Source organism: Sciurus carolinensis, chromosome 3 (assembly GCF_902686445.1).
Source record: "Sciurus carolinensis chromosome 3, mSciCar1.2, whole genome shotgun sequence".
NCBI lineage: Eukaryota > Metazoa > Chordata > Mammalia > Rodentia > Sciuridae > Sciurus > Sciurus carolinensis.
In genome coordinates, this window is record NC_062215.1 from 143,293,639 (window position 1) to 143,318,989 (window position 25,351).

The window sequence follows — 25,351 nt, forward strand, 5'->3', positions numbered from 1 at the left end:
TATGTGATTGTCTTTGAGAGAGAGACTATTAATCTCTCAGAAGCATGCTTTGCTTTCTTTGAGAAAGACTGTATTTTTGCATCCACAGTAGCTATTTATACTAAAGAATAAAGGATTCTTCTGGTAGACTCAGATTATATACTCACTTGATATTCAAAAACTATAGTATGTAAGATGGGTAAGCTATGCACATATGTGAAATTAATTTAGATATGCAGAAAGATGACCAGTCATCATTAATAAGCTTGGAAAAACAGAAGATCTGTAAATATCACTTGTTTTTTTTTTTTTTCTTTTACTCTTCCTCAGGAGCAGCTTTCAGTGCTGGATTGACAGGAGGAATCAGTACTTCTATAGCAGTCTTCTGTCATGAACTGCCACATGAATTAGGTAATATAACCTTAAGAATTTTACCAGATTTCATCAAATCTAAGACTTTCCAATTGTAGATACTTCCAAACTTCAGACATGTTAAAACAAAAAGTGGCTGATGACAACTATAAAGTGTCATTAATTATAATTCATATCCTGATGTAAAATATGAAAAACACATGTTTTTTAAGATTAATGGAATGTTCATTCCTGTGTGCTTTTCTTTGTATTCAGGAACATCATTATGTTATTATATGGAAGAATCATAAAGGACTAGTTCACTGAAAATGATGTTTTAAAAAAGAATTATCTCTTTTAAGTACCTGATTTTGCTAGTAACCCATTTTTGATTTTGTTTCATATACCATGTAAACTATATTTTAAAAGAATCAAGGCAAAGTGTGCAGACTGCATAATCAGAAGTTATCCTAGATGTATGTGAGGCAGTCTTTTCTTCATAAGTGATGGAAACATAATATTGTCCTAAAAAGCATACTGGATAGTTAGGAAAGAAATTGGACTGCAGTCTTGACTAGCACTAGCACCAAGGGTTTGGAGTAGTCAGTAACTTATAATCCTCTTAAGTAAGAGGTTTGGATGATTCTTTATTTTTTAATATTTTATTTAAATATATATATATACCATATATATTTATAAATATATTTATGTATTTATAAATATATATAAAATATATATAGTATGTTTGTGTATATATATTTTAGTATTATATAATCTTAATGCCCAAAAATCTTACATTAATTTCTCATGTGATTTTTATGAGTGGAACTTAATGCCCCCCAAATAATTTTAAAACCATTTAAAAAATTTTTTATATTTTCTCATTGATTAATAGACTTTTTCTAAAATATTAAAATGAATAATTTTTCTGTTTAGGTTGGACTTTCTCCTTTATCTTCTATTCACTTCTGTTTCCCTGTTATAGACTTATCATTTTCTTATGTTTATTGTGTAATCGTTGTTATATGTTCAAGGAATATATATTGGTATTTATATACACACATTTTTATGTAAACAGTATGATGTTTATATCCCATTCTGTTTATTACCTTATGCTGCTACCATTGTAGATACTTTAAACTCCATCCAATTACCATGAATTAATTGTTTCTGCCAGTACTTGGAGGTATGCATTCACAGGTATGCATTCACTACCTTTTGCATGGTTAGAATCTTGTGTTAGATATATATCTTGTGGCCTTTTAATTTTCTGCCACCACAGATAATGATACATTGAACATCTATAAATGCAGTACTTATTGATCTTTTGAGAACATCTTTCATGTGTGTACCAAGGGACAGAATTGATGGATCATAGAACATGCATACCTAAGAAGTACCATATCATTATCCAAAATAGTTTCACAGGTGTAATCTCCAGCCAGCAATACCTAATGTTGCACATCTTTGCCAAAATTTATTATTAACTGAATTGCTTAGTTTGCTGATTTAATAGATGTAAAGTGATGTTTCTTTGTTGTTTCAGTTGGTATTTATTGATTATCCAGTAACTAATTTCTCTTTGTGTGCTTTGGTTTTTCTCTTCTATACATTGAAAAATCATAGCTAAAGATGTGAACGTGCACTCATAGAAAACATTTGAGGGAAGTGGAGATGGCATCAATTTGAAGTAAAAGAACTCGTATTTTGAGTATCTAAGGAGCTTCTTCATGTGCTGTGATTTAATACCTTTTTGAAAACTCAGATCTAGCTGTGAAATGTCATCGTTCATTTGATTATCTAATTGCCTTGATTGGTGCTAACCTTATTTGCTTACTGTTAGTAGAGTTTATTTATTAATAAAATTCACTTAAGAATTAGTATCTCCGTACAAAAAGCAGAGCAATGTGTTAGTACACAATTAGCACCTGTTCCATAGGACTGAATCCCTATAGTTTTGGTTACCTTGCCAACTTTGGGCACATCATGATGGTCTTGGTTTTGCCCCATAATCCTTTCCCCAGACTAGGTCACTGCTGCCTTTTGTGTGTTTTACTTGGGTAATTTCCGTAGCTATACATTCTGGCTTCATTTTGTTCTATTACATATACCTTATTACCAGGTATAGCTTCTTACATGAGAGGTGCTTATGTAATCAAAGTCTTCCAGTAGCCTCTCTTATGTATAAAGTAAGGCTAGATTCATTGGTCCCGTTTCAATGACCTTCACTTCTGCCCTCTGCCTGCCTTTCCAGTCTTCCCTATAATAGATCTCATTGCATGTTTTCTACTTCACCTAAATACAGTTCACCAGACTGGCTGTGTGAGTACCTGAATCTTTTTCTTTGCTGGTACCATCCTCCTACTTGATATCAATACTCTATCCCTAGTTTCATGTTAAGTATGACTCTTAGTTTCTCCGTCTTCATTACTGTCATCTACTGCCCTACACCTTATATTGCTCTTCCCTCTAAAATTTATCACTTTCTCTGGGTGATCTTTCTTTTGGTACTTAGTAAATTTCCTTTTTAGATGTCCCATTTTTTTTTTAACTATAGGATTTTAAATGTGCAGATACTGACTTTAGCCCAACTCCATAGCAAAACAAATTAAGATTTTCTGTCAGCTTTTTAATGTAACATGTTACCATATTTCAATCTTTCACTGTTTAAAAAAGCCCTATTAGTAATGGACTTGGGCTATTACACACATGTCCATTGTGTAATAGGAGAACCTCTAACTTACCTTCCTGGCCATCCATCCAGTGCCCGCTAAGTGTGGAATATGTCAGGCACTTTGGGTTTAAATATTGTTTTATTGAATTGCCCCAGCTCCGGAGGAATCCAATTTAGCACAGAATTGAAAACAATGAATTTTAGAAATGAAAGATGGTTGCTTTCTTACCACTTGCTCCTTTCTCATTGAAGGAGTAACACATGAGATATTCTATGTGGAGAACAAATGCACTACATCAATTAATGTATAGGCCAGTCCCTGAAATTCAATGCAGAACTCTTGGGGGAAAAAGCCAGATTAGAGACCCTGCTTGGGTCAGGATCTTTCACTCAATCATTCAGACCACAAGTGTCTACCTGTTTTGTCCCCCAAACCAGACATTGAGATGTTGCTACTGCCTTGAGAAGAAAATTAGTACCAACTTTACTGAACTTTGCCAAAAGGAAATCAGTGTGACTTCATGAGGTGAAGCACCAACTGTAAATAAAGGAAGTAAAATCATGATTGTAAAGTCTACGTTTTCCTTCAAAGGCATAGTAATGGGGCATTTTTTGTAAAATAGGACCAGGTGAAAGTCCCTACTTGGATCAGATCATCTGTTTACTTGGGGAAGAACAGGATGTGGATATGGGCAGAGAAGCAACCTCCTCAGAACTCTAAGCATTCTCCTATAGACTGAAATAGAAGCGCATGGCAGGTTAATAAGGAAGAAGCTGTCTGTTCACTTAATAGTTTAAGATGCTGACAAAGCAATAATAGATCACATTTCAGGAAATTTTATTTAATTAAAACCTGTTTTGGCCTGTTTTTGTTTGTTTGTTTCTTTTGTTTTGCTTTGTTTTTTTTTTTGTTTTGTTTTGTTTTGTTTTGTTTTTTGGTACCAGGGATTAAACCCAGGGGTGTTTTTCCACCGAGCTACATCCCCAGCCCTTTTTATTTTTTATTAAAGACAGGGTGTTTTTTTTTTTTTTTTTTTTTTAGTGTCGATGGACCTTTATTTTTTTATTTATATGTGGAGTGCTGAGGATTGAACCCAGTGCCTCACACATGCCAGGCAAGCACTCTCCCACTGAGCCACAACCTCAGTCCATAATTTTTGATAATGAATTCTTAAAACTAGTCCAAGGTTTTCATAATAATGTCAGACCCAAGGAAGTAAGCTGGGTACTTAAATTACATTGCAGTACATTGGAGACCTGCCTTCAGCCAATCTGTAATTCCAAGTTTGGGTGTTCCTCTTCTAAACAGTGGTACACCAGCTGTGTTTTTGTTTGTGTTTAGGAATATGATATGAACAACCCTTAGAAACCTTAGAATGATAGAAAGCTCAGAAAGATTCACTCTTTAAGAGGCATGAAGAAATTGAAACCATCAAGGAAGTAGCATTCCCATGTCCTTTGTTTCATGTTACCCTCAAGTGTGGTAATGGTGAAATTGCCTGACTTATGAAGTCTCTACTCTCTCCTATTTTTGCCAAACTACAGCTGAATTTAAGTAAGTTACAATATTACTTTGTTGCATTCTCACTATTTTTACACACTCTTTCAATAAGCAACTGTTATAAGCATATGAAAAGTAATTTATAAGAAGGCCTGTGAAAAGGTACATAAAAGGGCAATGAAATTGCAGTTAATTCAGAAGAATATGTCATCTAAATTCTCTTCTTGATATTGCATAATGTGTTTTAGCTTCAGATAACATTTTGATAAATAAATGTCATATTTTTAAGACAACTCAGAGTTAAGAGTGCTATACATTTTCCTTTTCCTCTCAAGTATATTAGGGGTTAAAGTGAAATCAAAAATAAGTTTTCTGTAATGTGCTAAATTGTCCAGGGATGCTTAAGCAGTCATTGTAAGATTTATATAGAATTCTCATAAGTAAGCATTATTTAAGATAAGAATAAAAATCTTAAAATATAGACTTGTTTCAAAAATGTCAATAATTAATGAAAATGTAGTTATAGCATTGGATCATGTTAATTCAACAGCTTGGCAGACACACCTCATTTGTTGCCCTAATGATGCCCCTTGTCAGCAGAAAGTTTGATTCATCAAATGATGAATGAACTTGCATGTTCAGTATAAATTACAGTTCCTTTGATGTGCTTAATTGAAGTGTTTACACAAATTCTTACTGAGAAGGGGGGAGGTGGAGAAAATGTAGAAAAACCTTTGAGAATTTATAATCTGAACTAAGACTAGGACAAACATTTTAAGTGAAATCTATAATAATCTTGATATAAATATTATTATACAAAACATGTACTGTTTATGCAGTCCATAATTAGAAATTGAATTTTTCAAAAAGTACTGTTTATAATAGCTCTAAAAACATGAATTATTTAGCTCAAATCTAAACCACATGCATCAAATCCATATATTGTAAACCACAATCAATTGAAATGCTGCTGAAAGAGATACCAGGTTCATGGACCAGAAGACTCAGTATTGTTGAGATGTTAATTCTTGTAGATGTAGTGCTTTCCCAGTCAAAAACCCAGCAGGCTCTTTTGCAGATATTGTGAGCTTTTTAACAATTTTTATATGGAAAGGAACTTGAATAGCCAGAAAGTTTTGTAAAAGGACAACTAAGGTAATTTTGAAACAGTTGAGATTGTAAAAGAAACATAAAATCAGTGAAATAGCTTAGAGCCTTCATATATATGTGGTTTATTTTCAACAAAAGCATAAAGGAAATTCTATATAGAAAGTCTTGTCAACAAATGAGGCTGTAACACTTGGATGTCCATTTGCAAAAAATCCTTTGACCTGCACTTTGCACCATAGACAAAAATGAACTTAAAATAGATTATCTATCCGAATGGAGAGTCTAGAAATGTAATTCTTCTAAAAGAAAACATGGGAGAATATCTGTGTGTCTTTGGGTTAGGCAAACTGATCCATAGCACTGAAAGCAAGATCAGCTAAGGAAAAAAAAGATGCAAATGATCTTCATACAAATTAACAACTTCAAAAAAGATACCGTTAAGAGAATAAAAAGACAAGTCTCAGGCAGGGAGAAATTACTTGCAAAATACATATCTGACAAAAGGCCTTTAGATCCAGAATATTTGAAGACCTCTCAACTTGGTAACAGAAAACAACCTAGCTCCTCTCCTGCAAAATGGGCAAAAGATTTGAATAGATATTTCACTAAATAAGGTAAACAGATGGTAAATAAACACGAAGTTTGTTAGTGATTATTGGCTAGCAGGATGTGGAACAGGTAGAACCCTCATACATTGCTGATGGAAATTCAGTTTCATATAAAGCTAGAAATACACTTACTGTATGGCCTGGCAACCCCATTTATTAAGTATCTACCCAAAAGAAATGAAAACAAAAAGCCTGTTTATGAATATATTTAGTGACTTTCTTCATAAGGACCCAACACTGGAAACAACTTTAATGTTTTTCAGCTGGAGAATGGATAAACAAAGTATGATTCACCTATGGGATGAATATTACTGAGCAATGAAATGTAATTTTCTGATTATATATATATATATATATAATAAGAATTTTTTATTATATATGATATGATATATATTTAGTGATATGGATGAGTTTACAGGTCTAATAAAAATAGACTCAAAAAACTACAGTATGTATGATTCCATTTATGTGATGTTCTGGAAAAGGCAGAACTTTTAAGGACACAAAGCAAAATCCTTGGTTGTCTACGGGTGAGGAGTCTAAAGGAATTTTGAGTGGTAATGAAACAGTTCCTCAGTGATGGTGGTTATGGGTATATGGTATGTTTGTTGGTCAAAATCCATAGAACTCTATATCAAAAAACACAATAAAAATTACAAAAGTTATGCCTTAATTTTTAAAAAAGTATTAAAACTAACTAGGCCTGCATTTTGAGTAGTTAATTCATGCTGTTTGGTTGCTACTTAAGAATGAAATAAATCATTGTACCATCCAATATCAGTGAAGGCAACAAGTTGGTACAGTTTGTCCTGACAGTATTGTTCATTTAGTATTAAATCATGCTCCTTTTTAAACCCCATTATGAAATTCTAAAAGGAAGCAATGTATTTCATAATCTAAAAGACACTTCTATAATCTCATTTTACATTACATAATCCCTTGCTAAATGAAGTTACCCCTTTAGCACTGTCAAATTACTTAAAATATGGAATAAAAATTTGTGGAGGAGTTAGGTAGCTTGTCAGGAAACTGAGGGGAAAAAACGACAGGAAGAAATTAAACTAAATGCCAGGGGAGAGAAAAGGTAAAAGCTGATATTAAATCCACGTCTCATCGGGAAAATTCGGGGGCAGTATTTAGGATCCGAGGGGAAAAGGTGTAAGAACAGTATTAGGTGGAATCTAGAGAATGGCCATTTAAAAATCAATGGAAGATATCTGTGGTGTGTCATCTTGACTTTTCAAAGTATTCTTGCCTTTTGCAGTTGGTAGCAATTTGATGGAATATGGAAAAATAATGCCTTGTACTAATTCTTTGCTGTTAACAGACTTCGACTTTGTAGCCGCAACTCAAGTTATGGAAAAATTAGATCATGCATATTTAGATATGTGGATGTTAGTATATGTCTTGCATATACTAAGTGTTCAATAATCAATTGGATGTTTGTACATTTAGTAACTAAAACAAAGAAAAACCTGTTACAATTAAAACCATTGCTTTTGACCCTTCTGCTTGAAGAGTGTTATTTATAGCAGCCTTCTGTGCTTCTACTAACATCTCTCTAAATAGTAATTAGTAATAGTAATTAGTCATTTTCCCCCCAATATTCCAACTTTAGACAGAGTTGAGGACTCCATTTCATTACCACCCAATATTCCCTCAGGCCCTCAGCCCTGGACAAAGAAAGATTTGCTTAAAATTTTGCCTTTTGAAGAACAATTGTGTGAGTGAAATCATACATAACAGAGTCTGGGATTTTTTTTCAACTTAGCATAATGCATGTAAGATTCATCCATGAAATGAGATTGATCAAATTATGTGTATGTACGAAATTTATTTTATTTCAAAATAAATTTTAAAAAGATGCATCTGTGTTATCATATATATCAGGGAGTTAATTTTTATTGCTCAGTAATATTCATCCCAAATTTGACTCACTTTGTTTATCCATTCACCCCCTGAGAGACATTTATGTTGTTCCCAGTTTTGGGCCTTTACATTGAAGAAAAAAATCAGCTTGGTTTTGTTTGTTGATCCATTGAGGCACTTGTATGTATTTACATCTCTAGAAAAGGAATCCTAGGATTTTTCCTCTTGTTTTCGTCTTGCTTCAGCTCTGTGATCATGGATGATGACACATTCAACTGTCATCATCACAGGAACCTACTTGGGGCACAGCCTTCTAAACCTAGTGTTTATTGTCTTTTAGGCATTGTTGATGCTTTAAAGAGCATCAGCCAGGACATTCATGTACATCATTATGGCAGCAAGGAAGATGGTGGGGAAAGTTAATTATTCTTTCACTTCTAGGATTTTCAGAATTAAGCTTTAATTTGGCAGGACCGGGGTGTGGAAAGAATATAAAATGTAAAGAACCTGTTATCTATGTTCTTACTTGGGCCATTTCCCTTTGAAGAGCAGAAGTTAAAGCAGAAAGCTCTTGTTGCAAAAAGATCAGAGATGCTTCTTTTGTTTTTCTTGTTTTCTTTTATAGAAAAATCTTATATTTTAAGTTATCACACAGTAAAAGTGACTTCTTTTGTGTATAGTTCTTTGAATTTTAACATGTATACAGATTTCTATAACCAACACAATAAGAACACCAGAACAGTTATACTACCCCAAAACTCCTACCCGACACGATGTTATGAAAGATATATCTTTTTAGTGTTATTCTTAATTTTTTTCCACATTTTTTTTTTAAATCTTGTGGTTTTAAAACTTCCATGTCTTAATTGCAGGTGATTTTGCAGTTCTTCTTAAAGCAGGCATGACTGTAAAGCAGGCGATTGTGTACAACCTCCTCTCTGCCATGATGGCCTACATAGGCATGCTCATAGGCACAGCTGTCGGTCAGTATGCCAATAACATCACACTCTGGATCTTCGCAGTCACCGCAGGCATGTTCCTCTATGTAGCCTTGGTGGATATGGTAAGATACTTTTCATATACATACATATTTTGTTGTTGTTGTAGTAAAACCTATAAATAGAATGCATCTACCAAAAACACAAGAAATCTTTGGAAGTCAAACTTTTTAAAAATATAAAGCATCTTCAAGATAGGTGATATCATAAATAATCTATTAGGGAAAGGCATTTAAGTAGGAATCCTTTCTTGGAAACCATTTGAGATGCTTAAAATTTGTGACCAAGTGATGTTACTATTTCTGTTCAAATAATCATCAGTACTATTTAGGGATAAAATTACCAAAGAATCATACTACTTTGGATATTTTGTGAAATATCCAAAAGGCAAGAGCTACAACCTGGAGGCACGCCATGCCTTGGGGCAAGGTTAGGAGAATTAAGGATTCAGAGTGCAAATGTTCAAGAATGATTAAAAACCAGGCAGGTGAGAACTTGGGGCTTTTAGTCTGAGTGAGGTGGTACTGAAGGTCTGAAGTACACAAGGGTCATGAATGACGATCTCTATGACGTGACAGGATCCTCAGGCTGAGGTGCTTGGTAAAGTACTACATTTTAACAGTCTTTCGAGCTTGCTTTATGGCAGTGAACAAAGAACTGCTGCACCTGTTTGGTAAGCCAGTCTTCTGCAGGAAATGCTATGTATGCCAGGGGATTTATGTAACTTCTCATTTCTAACTTCAGCTTAAAGTTAATAATTTTAATTTTGCTTTATATCCCAAATATGGCAGTGTTTCTACAGAACTAGTAATTTGGTTCATTTTTTAGATTTTGTAACTTGATTATACATCCACTTGTCTTCTATCACATAGCTTCATTTTGTAGTTATATGCCTAAATTTTTAATGAAAATACTAATGCCCATTTATTGTGTAAAAGTTTAAAAACTGTAAACAAAAAGAATAAAAACGGTTGAGACTGTTACCCAGAGGTAGCTGTTCTCCTCTTCTCAGACCCCTCAGAGCTCTTGCCCTGTCCTTGGCTCATAGTCCTGCTTCTTATCTTGTCGACACTGATGCCATCAAGACACCTTCCCAAGTTCCTGTTCCCACTCCCCTTTCTTTTATTTATGACCATTTGCCTGCCTTCTTTTTATTGTGAAGAAATGTCCATGTTCCAGCTAAGGCCCATTTCTTCAAACTGCTCCCCTCATGCCACATGCCACATGCCTTCAGTCACCCCTCTCTTTCCCAGGCACGTTACCCTCCCTGCCTGACCGTTCCTGTTAACATATACACCACATTACTTTATCCTTTCTTGAAAAGATAAGGGAGAGGAACCTCAGCTCTGATTTCTGTTTGCTGTCATCCTGTTACTCTCTTCCCTCTTTTAGAAAATCATCATCTGTTTTCTTTTTGAGTCTGACCTCATCAGTTTTCTTCCTGACTGCTCTGCCAGAACTGCTTTTGTCAGATGTACCATGGATCACAGCATTGTTAAGGCCACTGGCCATTTTCCAGTCTTCATTTTTCATGCCTTAACAGCAGCATCTGATAGTTGATCCTCCTTTTCTGTTTGAAATTACTTTTTTGTAAGTAGGGTTTTATGACACCATAATTTCTGACCTTCTTCCCGCCTTTCTGACCTTTTTCTCAGTCTTTTTTATTGGATACCCATCAGCTCCCCTACCTCAAATGTTGGCAAACACTCTGAGTCATCTCATCTTGTGGCTTTACTATTTATTGGCTACCGATTCTTGAATTTACATCTTTGGCCCAGACCTTTCCTTCAGCTCTAGACTTATGTGTTTACTTGAATGTCTAAAGGCATTGGAAACTTCAGAAAATGTTCTGAATTCAGCCCGTGATATTTGCCAGCCCCACTCCGTCATGAACATTTCTTATATAATGCATCATCTCATAAATGATAACTTAATTCTTTTTCGGAGCAAAAGCCTACGTGCCGTGCTCTGTCCACACTGTCTGCCCTTCCAACATGTGCTGTGTGAGTCCTGTGGCCTGTCTCAGCCAGCCACCGTCATCTTCCTTTTTGAACTGCTCTTCCTGATTCTGCCTCACCCTGCCCACCAAAGCCCTAGGTCAGCACCTCAGCTTGAGGATCCTGTCACATCATAGAGATCGTCATTCATGACCCTTGTGTACTTCAGACCTTCAGTACCACCTCACTCAGACTAAAAGCCCCAAGTTCTCTGACCTGCCTGGTTTTTCATCGTTCTTGAACATTTGCACTCTGAATCCTTAATTCTCCTAACCTTGCCCCAAGGCATGGCGTGCCTCCAGGTTGTGGCTCTTGCCTTTCCTATAGACCTGAGGGCTAGCTCCCTCACTTCCTTCTTGTGAAGTGTCCTACCTAAAATTTCAGCCTCCTCCCCTAACATTTCAAATCGTTTACTTTTTTTTCCCTTTGCACCTATATCTTGATGTGTTAACACACCAAACATTTTACTTATGGGTTCATTGTCTTCCCAAGGATGGGGATTTTTGTCTTATTTCACACACTGTTGGAAATATAGTTAACACTTAGTACTGAATAAAAAATGAGTGAACCGATTCTTGTATTAGGAAGATATAAAAGAGAGTTTTTACTTAGAGTCTAATAATAAAGAAGAAAAGTAGTCATTGATTATATTTTTTTAAATATCTGTAATGTTAATGTACCAGAGGCAGGTTATCAAAGAGAATTGAGGGAGTTTTTCTGTAATAGGAAATCTAAGTCTTAAAGAATATGGAAAAGTTCATTGGGAAGCAAAGAGGGAAGATTATATGAATAAGGTGAAGGGATAAATGACAATATTTCTTTGACCAGTAATTCTTCTCCCGGGATTATATTCTGAGGAAATAACCTAAAATGGCTATTACTAATAAAACAAGCAAGCAAACAAAAGTAAAACCTTACTGAAGTATTCTTCGCAGTGCCACAATTGTATTGGAAACACTAAATGTTCAGGAGAAACTATCCACAACATATATATTCTCAGATTTTAACACTCTAAAATTACGTACTTTCTAATGTTAAGTAGAAAAAAATGGATTAAAAGTTATATCCACATTGTCAGCAGGAATTGTGTTCACAAGAACATGACAGTCATGCCGCCTGCCATGGTAGAAAGAGTTATCTTGTAAAGCTTGTGGAGCTAATACAGGGGTTTAAGCAGTAAAATGACATGATCACATTTTTAGCTTAGAAAGGCCACTTTGCCTACAGGAAGATTCTATGTCTTCAAAGCCATTTAATAAGTCAGCTTTAGTTTGGCATTCCTATCAAATGTCCCAGTGGAGATATCTGATCTTAGGGGACTTTGGACAGCACTGTCAATCAATAGGAGAACATTTTTGTGTTTCACCAAGTGTGGCCACACCAGTAGGTGTTGGTGGCTCGTAGCTGTGGTTGTGACATGTAACATGGGTGTTGGCATTCAATGTGGAGTTGTATATGGTGAAGACACAGTGCCTGCTCTAGTTAGTGTGCATGCATATCTAGAGGGGGAATCTCTGAAATGTCCTCTGTGTCATTTATGATTAAGTGTTAAGGAAAAGTTTTTATAACAATAAAAACTTAAGGGATGGTAGAGAAGATGTAGGCAAAATAGTCTTACTGGAGCTGGATATTGGAAATCGTTAGTGTATAAACTTCACAAACTTTAAATTGCTTATAAAGATTTGGTGTGTGTTTGTTTCCAGCTTCCAGAAATGTTGCATGGTGATGGTGACAACGAAGAGCATGGCTTTTGTCCAGTGGGGCAATTCATTCTTCAGAATTTAGGGTTACTGTTTGGATTTGCCATCATGCTGGTGATCGCCCTCTATGAAGACAAAATTGTGTTTGACATCCAGTTCTGACCATTCCCAGTAATCACTGTTGATTACGAGGATGTTACCATTCAGCTTTGCATCTGTTCCTTGTACTGTATGCACATTGCTCAAAGAAAAGTCAGTGGCTTGCACTACTTACAAGTTCCATAGATTTGAGCCTAACCACAAAAGACTGGTGCTCAGTACTGTTTTCCCTATATGAAGGGTCTTTTAAAAACAAAGTTGGTGATAAAGAGGAGAAAAATGGGACTCCATGAACCAATGTTGATACAGGTTTGATTAAAACTTTTTAAAAAATAATCATATAAAACACTAAAGTAGTCTCTTTATTAGTAGAAACTTCTGTGGCTATGCAGAACTAGAAATTAAACCAAAAAAAAATCATTTAAACTTTAAAAATATTTTAAATGGACTTTGAGCAGACATTTTTGTGTATGCTAAGAATGAACTGTAGTGCCCTTTAATTCAGCTACATATATACATATGGTAATAGGGATCAACTTGACACAACTTTGAAACCGCCTAAAGTAGACTATAGGAACTAGAGGAAAGCTCAGGCTGCATTAGAGTATGAATTTAGCATCGGGAAAAGCCCTTATTCTTGAATCTAGAGTTACTATTTTTGTATATATTTGCATAGTGTTTAAACTTGCAGCCTAAACTACTGAAATTTGTGATTGTATGTTTGTGTGAGCTTCAGTTTAATGAAAGATTCATAATGGTTTTTTGTATTATTATAATACTTGGTGTTTGGGGGTATTTTTCTTTTTTTTAAACTTCAATTTTATTTTTGTTCTGGGATTTTGCGGGGGAGGTGGGGATCAAAGCATGTGGTCAAATGTATTTTTCTTAAAATTATAACTTGCTAGAAAATATGAACCCAAACATGGTCTAAACCATTCAATTTTTCGACTTTACAGTACTGACTAGATTAAATGGGAAATTTAAGTTCTGAATGTTCGGTAAACAGTTTAGCATTAGAACCAACACCAAATGGAGCACATGCTGTGGCTGGCAATAAAGTTGGAAGGCAGAAAATCCAAGTTTACCATGTCTGTAATCTGTACGTGAAGTGTCAGTTAAACAGTTTCCAGGATAAACTACACTGATACCATGGCTATCATGGTACCAAGTAAATGACTAAGCTGAAATCACTTGATCATTTTGTGCCAAGATATGCTGTTGGTGCCTGATAGGGATCAGTCTCTTTTTTAGGTGCCCTGTTCTTCTACCATAATTGTAAATGATTTGTGAGAAGTGCAAGCCATGTTTATCCTAGATTTTGACTCAATAATTTGTAGTACTAGTCATACGCATGTAGCTTTCTGTTTACATTTTGTGCCACATGGTCTTCATTTATGCCAGGTAAACTATATTTGAACTATGTGCAGCTAGCTTTGTTTTAATCTGCTTGGCAACGAGTATAACTTTTAAAAAAAAAAAAAATCTTGCTGTTCAAATATGTAAGAGCCAAACTCTTTCCATTCCATTTTAAATGTCTCTATTTAATCCTTCTCCTTTCCTCTTACTCTATGAATTTTTTTTAACAAAAACAAAACTTAAGAGCAGCACATGCATCCAGGTATTATTAGATTATTGCCAGTGTTTCTTCTTTATGCTGTAATAAGCAAGGGAGATTAGGTTTTGTTACATCATTAATTTATTGTTGAATTTGAAAAATCATTTCTGGCTTTCTCTGTGGCCTCCTTTTAATAAGTAGGAGTTTTTTATACAGTTGTTTTCAGCAATGGGCACTGAATTAGGACAGTCCTCATCTCATTGCTTGGCCCTTCAAGCAACCTAGCTTAAAAGGTGCTGATATTTTATTTAGTACTGCCAACTTAGTGATTGAAATATCTTGCTTTCTGAAACAAGATATTTATAGTTTATTTTCGGGTTTTGATACCCAACAAACATTCTGCATTCCAGCATTAAATCTGCTTCATATAAAAGCAACAGCTGGAATATACTCCCAGTCTTAAATGCCTCATTTAAAGCAAATCGGTTATGCAAAAGTTTTATATTCTCTTGAAAATGGTATTATCTTTATTTGCTAGATTTTCTAACCTTTTACGAGTGCTGTAACAGTTGCTGCTAGTATTTTGATAGGGTTCCACCAGTATTTAGTTTTCACATCATTCTAATGTATAGTTTCAAGTCTTACTAGACAATCTTAATTCCACTACATTTCTGTTTGGCTCCAACATTCCATTTAGCTTGACCAGTCTAATTTTAACATGTGTTTGTTGGAGGTCGTTAATGTTACTTGTACAATGCTGTCACTGTGTGACATCCATATGAATTTTAGTGTATATCACATTGCAGTCAATCAGCTGTGATTATGCTTAGAAATACTATAGTAACTAGATGCAGTGTGAATTTTTTCCATTAACAGTCAGTGGCTTAAATGTGATTATGGTCCTGCAAGGTGATACTTGCTAAAATATCTAAACTTTTTTGTTGTAACTGAATCATTTTTTTTAAAAACAAATTTATAAAGCTGGAAATGATCAATTGCTGTTTTTTTCATTGTCAACAGTGGTGTGTCATTTTATGTGTGTTCCTAATGCTTATGGAACTCTCCCAAAATAAAGTTATTCAAAAAGAGCACACAAATATACCGGTGTGTTTTTTTTAGTGCCTACATCACAATATTTCCTTAAAGTATGAAAGGTTTTAAATTTAGACTGCATTTGCACATAAGCAAATTCATACTTTTGAAAAATGTTAGTCAAATGTACTTAAACTAAAAAAATTGTTTCAACAGAGTAAAATATACTTTCTATTTAAATAACAACAAATAGGAACAAGAAAGTGACATCTTTGGGTTATGAGTTAAGTTGACACAGCAGTGCCACACCACGTCCAATCCAGTGCTCCTTGGGTTGTTCAGAGGGAAGAATCATGGCAATTACAAAGTTTGTAGAATGGCCAGTGGTGGATAGTGTTCCTCTCCGCTCACTTGTCTTATACAATGGAGCAAGGTAACTTGGTCGTTTTGGTATGTCTGACCTCCTGCAGGGCTTTAGCCACATCTGAAAGAAATCGCATAACATTCTTTAGGTCAAGGTTATTATACCTGTGTGTATTTGAGCCTATGTGGTATTCTCAGAATCAGGTTAGCCATGTCTGGGCAAATTTCTGTGGCACAAACAGATCTTATGTTTTGAACAATCATAGCAACTGCTGACAATATTTTTTAAGCTCTTAACTTCAGAACCAGTTTTAAAACAAAAAATAGTTTTTACTTATTCTTGAAAAGCAATTTAGCATCTCTCCACCATACTTACCTGGGAATGATTTGGGGGCTTGCACTAACAAGACAAAAGTTACATTTTCAAAGAAGAAAATTACTACTGAGAACCATGTGTCTTAATTTAAAACCAGTTCCAAAAAATTCAGAAGCTCTTATTAACAGCTATGTAACTTCATCTCCCAGCAAGCCACCACCAGAGTGCTGTAGACCAAAGCAATCTTGAGAAAAGACCTATTTGAATTTGGACCATTTTAGGGGTTAGAAATCCCTGCATATTCCCATGTCTGAGACCCTTTAGACATTCACTGCTTTACACTACACTAGCTTGATGGGTAGATGTCTCACAAGCCAGATTTAGCTCTGTGGACTGGCTGACAAAAATCACTTAAGGGGTATATAGTGGGGGACAGATGTGAGGTGGAGAGAAGCAGAATGTGCCATCCACAACTGGATTGGAGCATCTGCCCCCAAGACCATTGAGCGGCATGTCCAGTTGTGTGGGTACCAGACTAAGGGCACTTTTCAAGGTTTCCACTACCTTTCTCCCAGCACTGTGTACTTGGGCACCTAACCAGGAAGAGAAAGACAATCTACATGGCTCCCAGCAGAGGGAGTCTCCTGCAGTGCTGTAGCCCCATCCCCAATGTGTGCAGCCTGGGAAGGTCCAGAGAAACTTCACTAAATGACAGCTGTGTTCCATACTCCCTCACTCCTGCAAGCACCTCAGCCAAGAGCTATTTTCACTGGGCTCCAACTGTGATCCACTCCCACTTGATAGTTCCTGGAGAAAACTAGAAATCAAAGAAAAGGGGGAGTGGGAGGAGAAAAAGTTCTCAAAGGTTGCCCTGCCCTTGGGGTACACAGCCTAAGACATCCAGAGAGAAACAGTCAAGCGCCTAGTGGCTTTCTGTTCTTTCTCCTGGAAGCCCCTCAACTGAGAGAAATCTTACCTGACTCCATTCACCAACTCTCACTTGATCCTTGACAGGTACTACAATTGAAAAAACAGGAGGGAGAAAAGCTCCCAGCTGTCACCTTGCCCTTGGTGGGCAGGGGGAAAAGTCTTAAGAAAGTCCGGAGAGAAATGAAGAGAGAAACATTGCCCGGTGTCAGATAGACTCTGCTTTCCCTCTCTACTGTAAGCACCTATTCCCACCCAATCCCTGGTGGGTACCACAACTGAAAGAAGGAAAGGAGAAAAGTCATCAGCCACTGCTGCGTCCCCAGGCACGGACAGCTACAGAGGCTCTGAGGTCTCACTCCTAGGCAGGCACTCCCACCATAGCAGCAAAGAGAAGAAACAATTTTTCTACCACCACACTTACATGGGTCTTCGGCCTGGGTCACCCCTGCACCTTGTCTGATCATACACTGCTGACAAGACCGGATGTGTCAAAGAGGGGAGGCTATGATTCCTGTCCCCACCTTTCCCTATGAAGTACCTGGACCTACACCAATGTCTAATCAGAGGACGAGTGTTAGGCCCCTCACCACTGCTGGAGCAGCAGATACCCTTTCAAGTAGTAGCCAGAGGGTCACCACTCCCATCATAGGAATACCTCACAGGATGCATCCTACATGCATCTGTTCTCTATACCACACCTACTTGAGTTGGTAGAGTATCCCCACTCCGGCAAACCTGCAAAGAGAATCATCTCTATGACACCAACACAATACAGTCTACACTGTGCCCAAACTCAGTTATCACAGGTGAAGAAACAACAGGGAGATACAATGGTACCAAGCTAGAAATAAAGTCAACATTGCCTAACAAGTTGATACCCCAGCACACATGTTCAGCAGAAAACCACTAAAAAGGTCATCCCTAAAGTGGTAGAGAAAACCATTCTATCAGATGTACAGATCCCAACGTAGGATTACAAGAAGCACTAAAAACATGACGATTATAACTCTGTAATAGCAGATTCCAAAGATTTTAAGAAAACAAAACAGTTGTGTTACTTAGCTTTTCATTGCTGTGACCAAAATACCTGACGAGAACAATTTAGAGGAGTGGAAGTTTATTTTGGCTCACGGTTTCAGAGGTATCAATCCATGGTTGGCTGATTCCATTACTCTGGGCTTGAGGTGAGGCAAAACACCATGACAGAAGGGTATGTTAAAGGAAAGCTACTCAGCTTATGTCAGTCAGGAAGTAGAAAGAGAGGGAGGAAAGGGATGGGGACAGAGATACAGTCCAAAGGCATCTTAACCCAGTGATCTACTTCCTCTAGGCACCCCATCACCACCTATTTATAATTACCACCCAGGAGTCCATTCAGCTATCAATGGATTAACCCAGCAAATAGATTGATCCACTGATGAAATCAGAGCCCTAAACATTGCTGCATTGGGGTCATACTTTCCACACGTGAGTTTTGGGGGGACTCTTCATATCCAAACCATAACAACAGGTAAGTGGAATTAGGAGCACAATGCAGAACATGAATAAGAAGTTCAATAAAGATTAGAGGTTGTTAAAAAGAACTAATCAGAAATCTTGGAAATGAAGAGGTCAATAAGTCGAATTAAAACATTCAGTTAGGTATATATATACAATGGAATATTACTCTGCCATAAAGAATGATAAAATTATGGTATTTGCAGGCAAATGGATGAAACTGGAGAATATCATGCTAAGTGAGATAAGCCAATCTCAAAAAACCAAAGGAAGAATGATATCGCTAATAAGTGGATGAGGACACATAATGTGGGGTGGGAAGAGTTAGTATTAGGTTTAGAGTTAGGTTTAGGGAGGGGGGTAAGAATGGAGGAAGGAAGGACTGTATAGAGGGAAAAGAGGGGTGGGAGGGGTGGGGGGAAGGGAAAAAAATAACAGAATGAATCAAACATTACCCTATGTAAATTTATGATTACACAAATGGTATGCCTTTACGCCATGTACAAATAGAGAAACAACATGTATCCCATTTGTGTACAATAATAAAAAAATAAATAATAAATAAAAAAAAGAATTATATGATCTAATTAACATTTAGAAATAAAACTGCAGACTATTTTTTAAAGTAGCAAAAAAAAACACAAACATTCAGTTAAAAGCCTCAATAGCACAGTAGATCAAGTTGAGGAAAGAATATCAAAACTTGAGGACATGTCTTTTGAAATATCCACATTCACCCAGAAATGAAGAAAATTAAAAGAATGAGGAGAGCATAGATGTTCAGAATATCATTAAAATCAAATATCTGCATCATTAGCATATCCAAGAAATAAAGGATTAAGGCAAAGAAAATGTATTCGATGAAGTAATAGCAGAAAACTTCTCTAATCTTGGGAAAGACATGGATACCCAGGTACAGGAGGCCTATAAAACTCTAAATAGAAATAACCATGAAAGATTCTCACCACAACATATTATATCAAACTGTCATAAGTACAGGAAAACTCGGCATGATGGTGTACACCTGTAATCTTAGCAGCTTGGGAGGCTGAGACAGGAGGATCACGAGTTCAAAGCTAGCCTCAGCAATGGTGAGGCACTAAGCAACTCAGTGAGACCCTGTCTCTAAATAAAATACAAAATAGGGTTGGGGATGTGGCTCACTGGTCAAGTGCCCCTAAGTTCAATCCCCAGTACCAACAAAACAAAACAAAACAAACAAACCCCCAAAGTAAAGGAAAAACCATTTTAAAGTGTTCAGGAGAAAAGCACCAAGTCACATTTAAGGACAACTCATTAAACATAAAACAGATTTCTCAGCAGAGATCATACTGGCCAACAGGGCATGGAATGATATATTGCTGTCCCGAAAGAAAATAACTGCCATCCAAGATTACTAGACCTAGTAAGGCTATCCTTCAGAACTGAAGAAGAAATAAAGACTTCACTAGATAAGCAAAAACTAAGGACCTTCACACAAGCCTTCAAAAGATGCTTAAAGGAGTCCTATACCCAGAAGTTGGAGAAAGATGGGGCTAGGGATATACCTCAGTCGGAGAGCCAAGAGTGCTAGCCTTGCATGCACAAGGCCCTGGGTTCAATCCTCAGCCCCACAAGAAAAAAAAAAAAAAAGCAGGAGAAAGATAATTACATCAGAATAGTATGTGAAAGTATATAACTCTTTAGAAGAGTAGATACACAAATGAGAAATAACATCCCAGGGATGCAAGTTTGGTTCAACATGCAAAAATCAATAAACATAATTCACCACGTCAATAGACTTAAAGACAAGAACCACATGATTATCTAAATAGATGCAGAAAAAGCATTTAACAAAATATATTATCCATTCATGTTTGAAACACTAGAAAAACTAGGGATAGAAGGAACACACGTCAACACTGTAAAAACTATGCTAAACTCAAGGCCAACATTCTAAATGGAGAAAAAGTGAAAGCATCCCCTCTAAAAACTGGAACAAGACCGGGATACCCCTCTTTCACCACTTCTATTCAACATGGTTCTTAAACTCTAGACAGAGCAATTAGACAAAAGAAAGAAATTAAAGGGATATAAATAGGAAAAGAAGAGCTCAAACTATTCCTATTTGCCAAGGACTTGATTCTATATTTAGAAGTCCCAAAAAACTCCACCAAAAAGCTTCTGGAACTCATAAACGAATTCAGCAAAGTAACAGGATATAAAATTAACACCCAAAAATCAATTGCATTCCTATATACCAATGATGAATCAGCTGAAAGAGAAATTAGGAAAACCATTCCATTCACAATAATGTAAAAAAAAAAATACTTGGGAATCAATCTAACAAGAGATAAAATACCTATACAAAAAAAAAAAAACCTAGAGAACATCAAAGAAAGAAATTGAAGAATAGCTTGGAAGATGGAAAGGTCTCCCATGTTCTTGGGTAGGCAGAATTAATATTGTCAAAATTGCATACTACCAAAAGTGCTATGCAGATTTAATGCAATTCCTATTTAAATTCTGATGACAGTCTTCAGAGAAATAGAAAAAAACAAGTCATGAAATTCATTTGGAAAAATAAGAGGTCCAGAATAGCCAAAACAATCCTTAAGAAGAAAAGTGGAGCAGGAGGCATCACAATACCAGACCTTAAATTATACTATGGACCTATAGTAATAAAAACAGCATGGTATTGGCACAAAACCAGACATGAATACCAATGGAACAGAATAGAAGCACAGAGATAAATCCACAAAAATACAAATATTTCAAACTAGATAAAAATGCCATAAACGTACATTGGAGAAAAGATAGCTTCTTTAATAAATGGTACTGGAAAAACTAGAAATCCATATGTAGCAGAATGAAATTGAACCCCTATATCTCACTATGACAAAAACTCAACTCAAAAGTGGAAAGAACCTAGGCAGAGACCCTGAGCTTACTAAAAGAAAGTGTAAGTCCAACTCTCTATTATGTTGGCTTAAGAATCGATTTCCTCAATGAGACTCCTAAAGTGCAAGAAGTAAAATCAAGAATCGATAAATGGAATGGCATCAGAATAAAAAGCTTCTTCACAGCAAAGGAAATAATCAAGAGTGTGAACTGAGAGCCTATAGAATGGGAAAAGATTAATGCTCTATCTGCACCTCAGAGCATTAATCTCCAGGATATACGAAGAACTGAAAAAAAAAAAAAAATAGCCCAATCAATAAATGGGCAAAGGAACTGAATAGGCACTTCACTGTAGAAGAAATATGAAGAGTCAACAAATATATGGGGCTGGGGATGTGGGGATGTAGCTCAGTTGGTAAAGTGTTTGCCTCGCAAGCACAAGGCCCTGGGTTCAAATCCCCAGCACCGGAAAAAAAAATATATATATATGAAAAAATGGATAGGCAGAATTAATATCTCTAGCAATTAGAGAAACAAAAATTAAAATTTCACTGAGATTCCATCTCAGTCCAGTCAGAATGGCAATTATCAAGAACAAGTAACAATAACTGTTGGAAAGGATGTTGGGAAAAAGGTACACTCATAAATTGCTAGTTGGACTGCAAATTAGTTCCACCACTGTAGAAAGCAGTATGGAGATTCCTCAGAAAACTTGGAATGGAACCACCATTTGATCCAGTTATCCCACTCCTTGGTAAATACATAAAGGACTTAAAATCCACACACTACAGTGACACAGCCACATCAATATTTATAGTAGTTCAATTCATAATAGCTAAACTATGGAACCAACCTCGGTGTCCTTCAACAGATTAATGGATAAAGCAAATGTGGTATATGTACACAATGGAATATAAAAAAGAATGAATTATGGTATTTGTTGATAAATGGATGATGGATCTAGAGAGTATCATGCTAAGTGAAATAAGCCAAACCCCCAAATCCAAAGGCTAAATGTTCTCTCTGATATGGGGATGGTAACATACAATAAGGGGCTGGGAAGTAGAAGTTCACTGGATTAGACAAAGCACTTTTGGTCATTGGCAGACCTGGGTAGAGCATTAGAGATTCAAGTCATCGGTATCTGATGTGCATGTTCCCAGTTAAGGCTGAACCAGGGGAAGCTCTGCTTTCTGTTTCATTTTTCATAACTATAAGTAAGTGTCCTTTTCACAGTCTATTTAGTACATCTTGTTTACCTTTTCCTGTTTTTTTTTTCTTTTTGTAATTTCATCTTTTAAAATGACTCCCAAGTGCACACTACAGTGTGGTCTAATATTAGCTTAGTGCTTATAGGCTGTGTAATGTAGAGAGGATACCACAAGCTTTCTTCAGGAATGAGTTATGTACTGTTAGCCATGAGCTTATGTTACTGATCCAAGAATATGTGTTAAATAAGATGGCTTTAAATAGAAAAAAACAAAAAAACAAAAACAAAAACAGAATTATGTGTCAATCAACTAACAAAACAGACTGCAGGAACTCAACCCCATATTTCCCCTGGGAGCAACAAATGGTTCATGAATTTGCTAATCCAATGTTGGCAGCAACTTTATAGAGCATTATAATTCCAAAATAATAAGAATTGGCTGTATATGTCTATATCATTAGGAAATACTAACCACAGGCATTGTATCATAAAGAATTTTCGGATGTGATTCTCCAAGTTTCTTTATTTTTCTATTCCAGGAAGCTCCATCCAGAAATAATCCATGAATGAAAACACCTAAACATAAAATAAATGTTAATATACCATTTTATTAATTTACTTTATATTGATTGTGCTCTCAATCTAAAATGCCTACATGTGAATATTATGCAGGTGATACTAGGTTAGCAATCTAAGGCTTGTGCTAAAATGAAAGCAATCTTCTGAGTATTTTAACATTAACATTTCAAAGGCATCTACACTTTGCCTGGTAAAGTAAAGCAACACTAAAATTAGGTGTGGAACACAAAAGAGGAAAGGAATTTTGAACTGTCTAAATTAAATGTATAATGATGGATAATTGAATAGTTTGACCTTAGATATTAGCTGGTTTACAAACTGCATGTAATACTTTAATAAATTCAATCTGTTAGCCAAGTTCAAAAACATATAACTCCAAGAGACATCACTGATATTGCTCAGACTTCAATCCAAATGATACATTCTTGCCTTTTATAAAAAAAAAAAAAAAAAAATATATATATATATATATATATATATATATCATGGGGGAAAAAACAGGAAAACCAATCCCTTCCCAGAAGTAAATACTTAAGAATTAACCATAAGTTTTTCAAGAAAACTCCTTGAGAAATGTGATGCCTTCAAATTTCTGATAAATACTCAGTTGGCCATGAAGAAAGCAGATAAGCCAGGGAGTCAAAGAGCCTGGATTTAAAATCTCAACTCTTGCCCATGACTACTGTTGAGTCCTTGGGAAATTTATTTAACTTCTCTGAGCCTTAGTTTTCACCTCTATATAATGGGGATAGTGGTGGTATTTGTGATGTAGGGTTATTATGAGGATTAAACGTAAAGGACTTGGAAGTTTCTGGAATTCAGCAGTGGAAGAAAGCAATTCCATGCTAGGTATCCATGCCCTTCCCTTGAATTTTCTTTACTCGACTTAGACACAGCTTAACCACTTCTTCTTAAGTACTTAGTTTGAGACAAATTATTTATCTTTCCTGATTATTATATATAATTCTATATAATTATATATTGAATTTTATGAGGTCAGGGTCTCAAACTCTATTAGTATCTTTTACAGCATGTAAAATAATGCTGTACAGAAAGTGAATTTTTAAAAGCTTGTACAATTAAGGAAGCAATAAATTTTTAAAAACCTGGCAGAAGACAGTGGTTAAACTTCCTTTAGGTATTTAGCAATTTTCCCATTCTGAATCTATTAAGAATAAAGGGATTCTGTACAAATAGGTTAATGATTAGCTAGATCTGTGGCTGGGAAGAAAATGATTAGCTATAGGATAATGTGTGTCTCCAGGACCCCCCTTTCCCTCATGTCTGTTGTTCTTAAATGTGTATCTATAATAAAACTGTTTAAATATTAAAGATGGAATAAAAGGTGGTTTAAAGTGTTATGTTAGATTCCCTTCATTTGTAGAAATTAAGCAGCATGAATTTGGAATTTTTACAGCTGCATTTGAGGACCAGACAGACACCAATAGTCACTGAAGAAAGAAGGGTGAAGACTGACAAGGTCACAGTTCTCTCGGTATTGGTACTGTCATAGGAAGAGAGACCATAAAGGAGGAAACACGTAATGTGATTGCAGAGTGTGGCTAGTGTTTGAAGTTAAGAAGCATAGTAGTTAAAAAGGATTGCAAGGGGAGTGGAGGCCTCAATAGATTGAATTTTCATGGAGGTTATTTTCTGATGACCCGCAATTTTTAAAAGTGAGACCGGAAGTTGAGAAGTGACCACTATGGGTATGTGCCTAGGAATAGCGCATACAAAAGATCCCAAAGAGAACAAAACTTGAGGTATTCTATTGACTGTGAGAGGTCAGTGTGAATTGAGTAATGACACATGAGGAACTTGCACTTGATGAGCTCGTGTAGGTAAAGGGTAGCCAGAATGTGCCTGGTCTCTTAGCTGTGGTAAGAAATCTGGGCAAATATCATTATGGACTTATTTAGTTGTCTGATTTTTCAATGGAGGCTAGAGCAGACATGATCTGTTTACATCTTTCAAAACCTTCCAGGGCGTCTGTGTAAGTCAAGGATTATAATTAGGTAATGACACTAGTAGGGAGATAATAGGCTAACATAGAGGTCTTAACAAAAAATGGTGGTGGCAGTAAGACTGTAGGTGAGCAACTGC

General features: G+C 35.9%; 2 protein-coding genes across 3 annotated transcripts in view; one reads left to right on the forward strand and one right to left on the reverse strand.

Annotated features, from left to right (window-relative positions):
* Slc39a10 (solute carrier family 39 member 10) overlaps window positions 1-14,438 on the forward strand; it is a 129,389-nt gene extending 114,951 nt beyond the window's left edge. For both annotated transcript variants that reach the window (XM_047547135.1, XM_047547134.1), the window contains 3 exons: window positions 310-390; window positions 8,965-9,155; window positions 12,791-14,438. In XM_047547135.1, coding sequence (XP_047403091.1) covers window positions 310-390; window positions 8,965-9,155; window positions 12,791-12,949 — 431 coding nt within the window. In that variant the 3' untranslated portion in view covers window positions 12,950-14,438. The remainder of the gene's footprint in view (window positions 1-309; window positions 391-8,964; window positions 9,156-12,790) is intronic.
* Window positions 14,439-15,540: 1,102 nt separating this feature from the next.
* Dnah7 (dynein axonemal heavy chain 7) overlaps window positions 15,541-25,351 on the reverse strand; it is a 347,577-nt gene continuing 337,766 nt past the window's right edge. Inside the window, 2 exon segments of the mRNA XM_047547136.1 lie at window positions 15,541-15,957; window positions 23,142-23,245. Of these exon segments, the coding sequence (XP_047403092.1) occupies window positions 15,751-15,957; window positions 23,142-23,245 (311 nt within the window). The 3' untranslated portion in view covers window positions 15,541-15,750.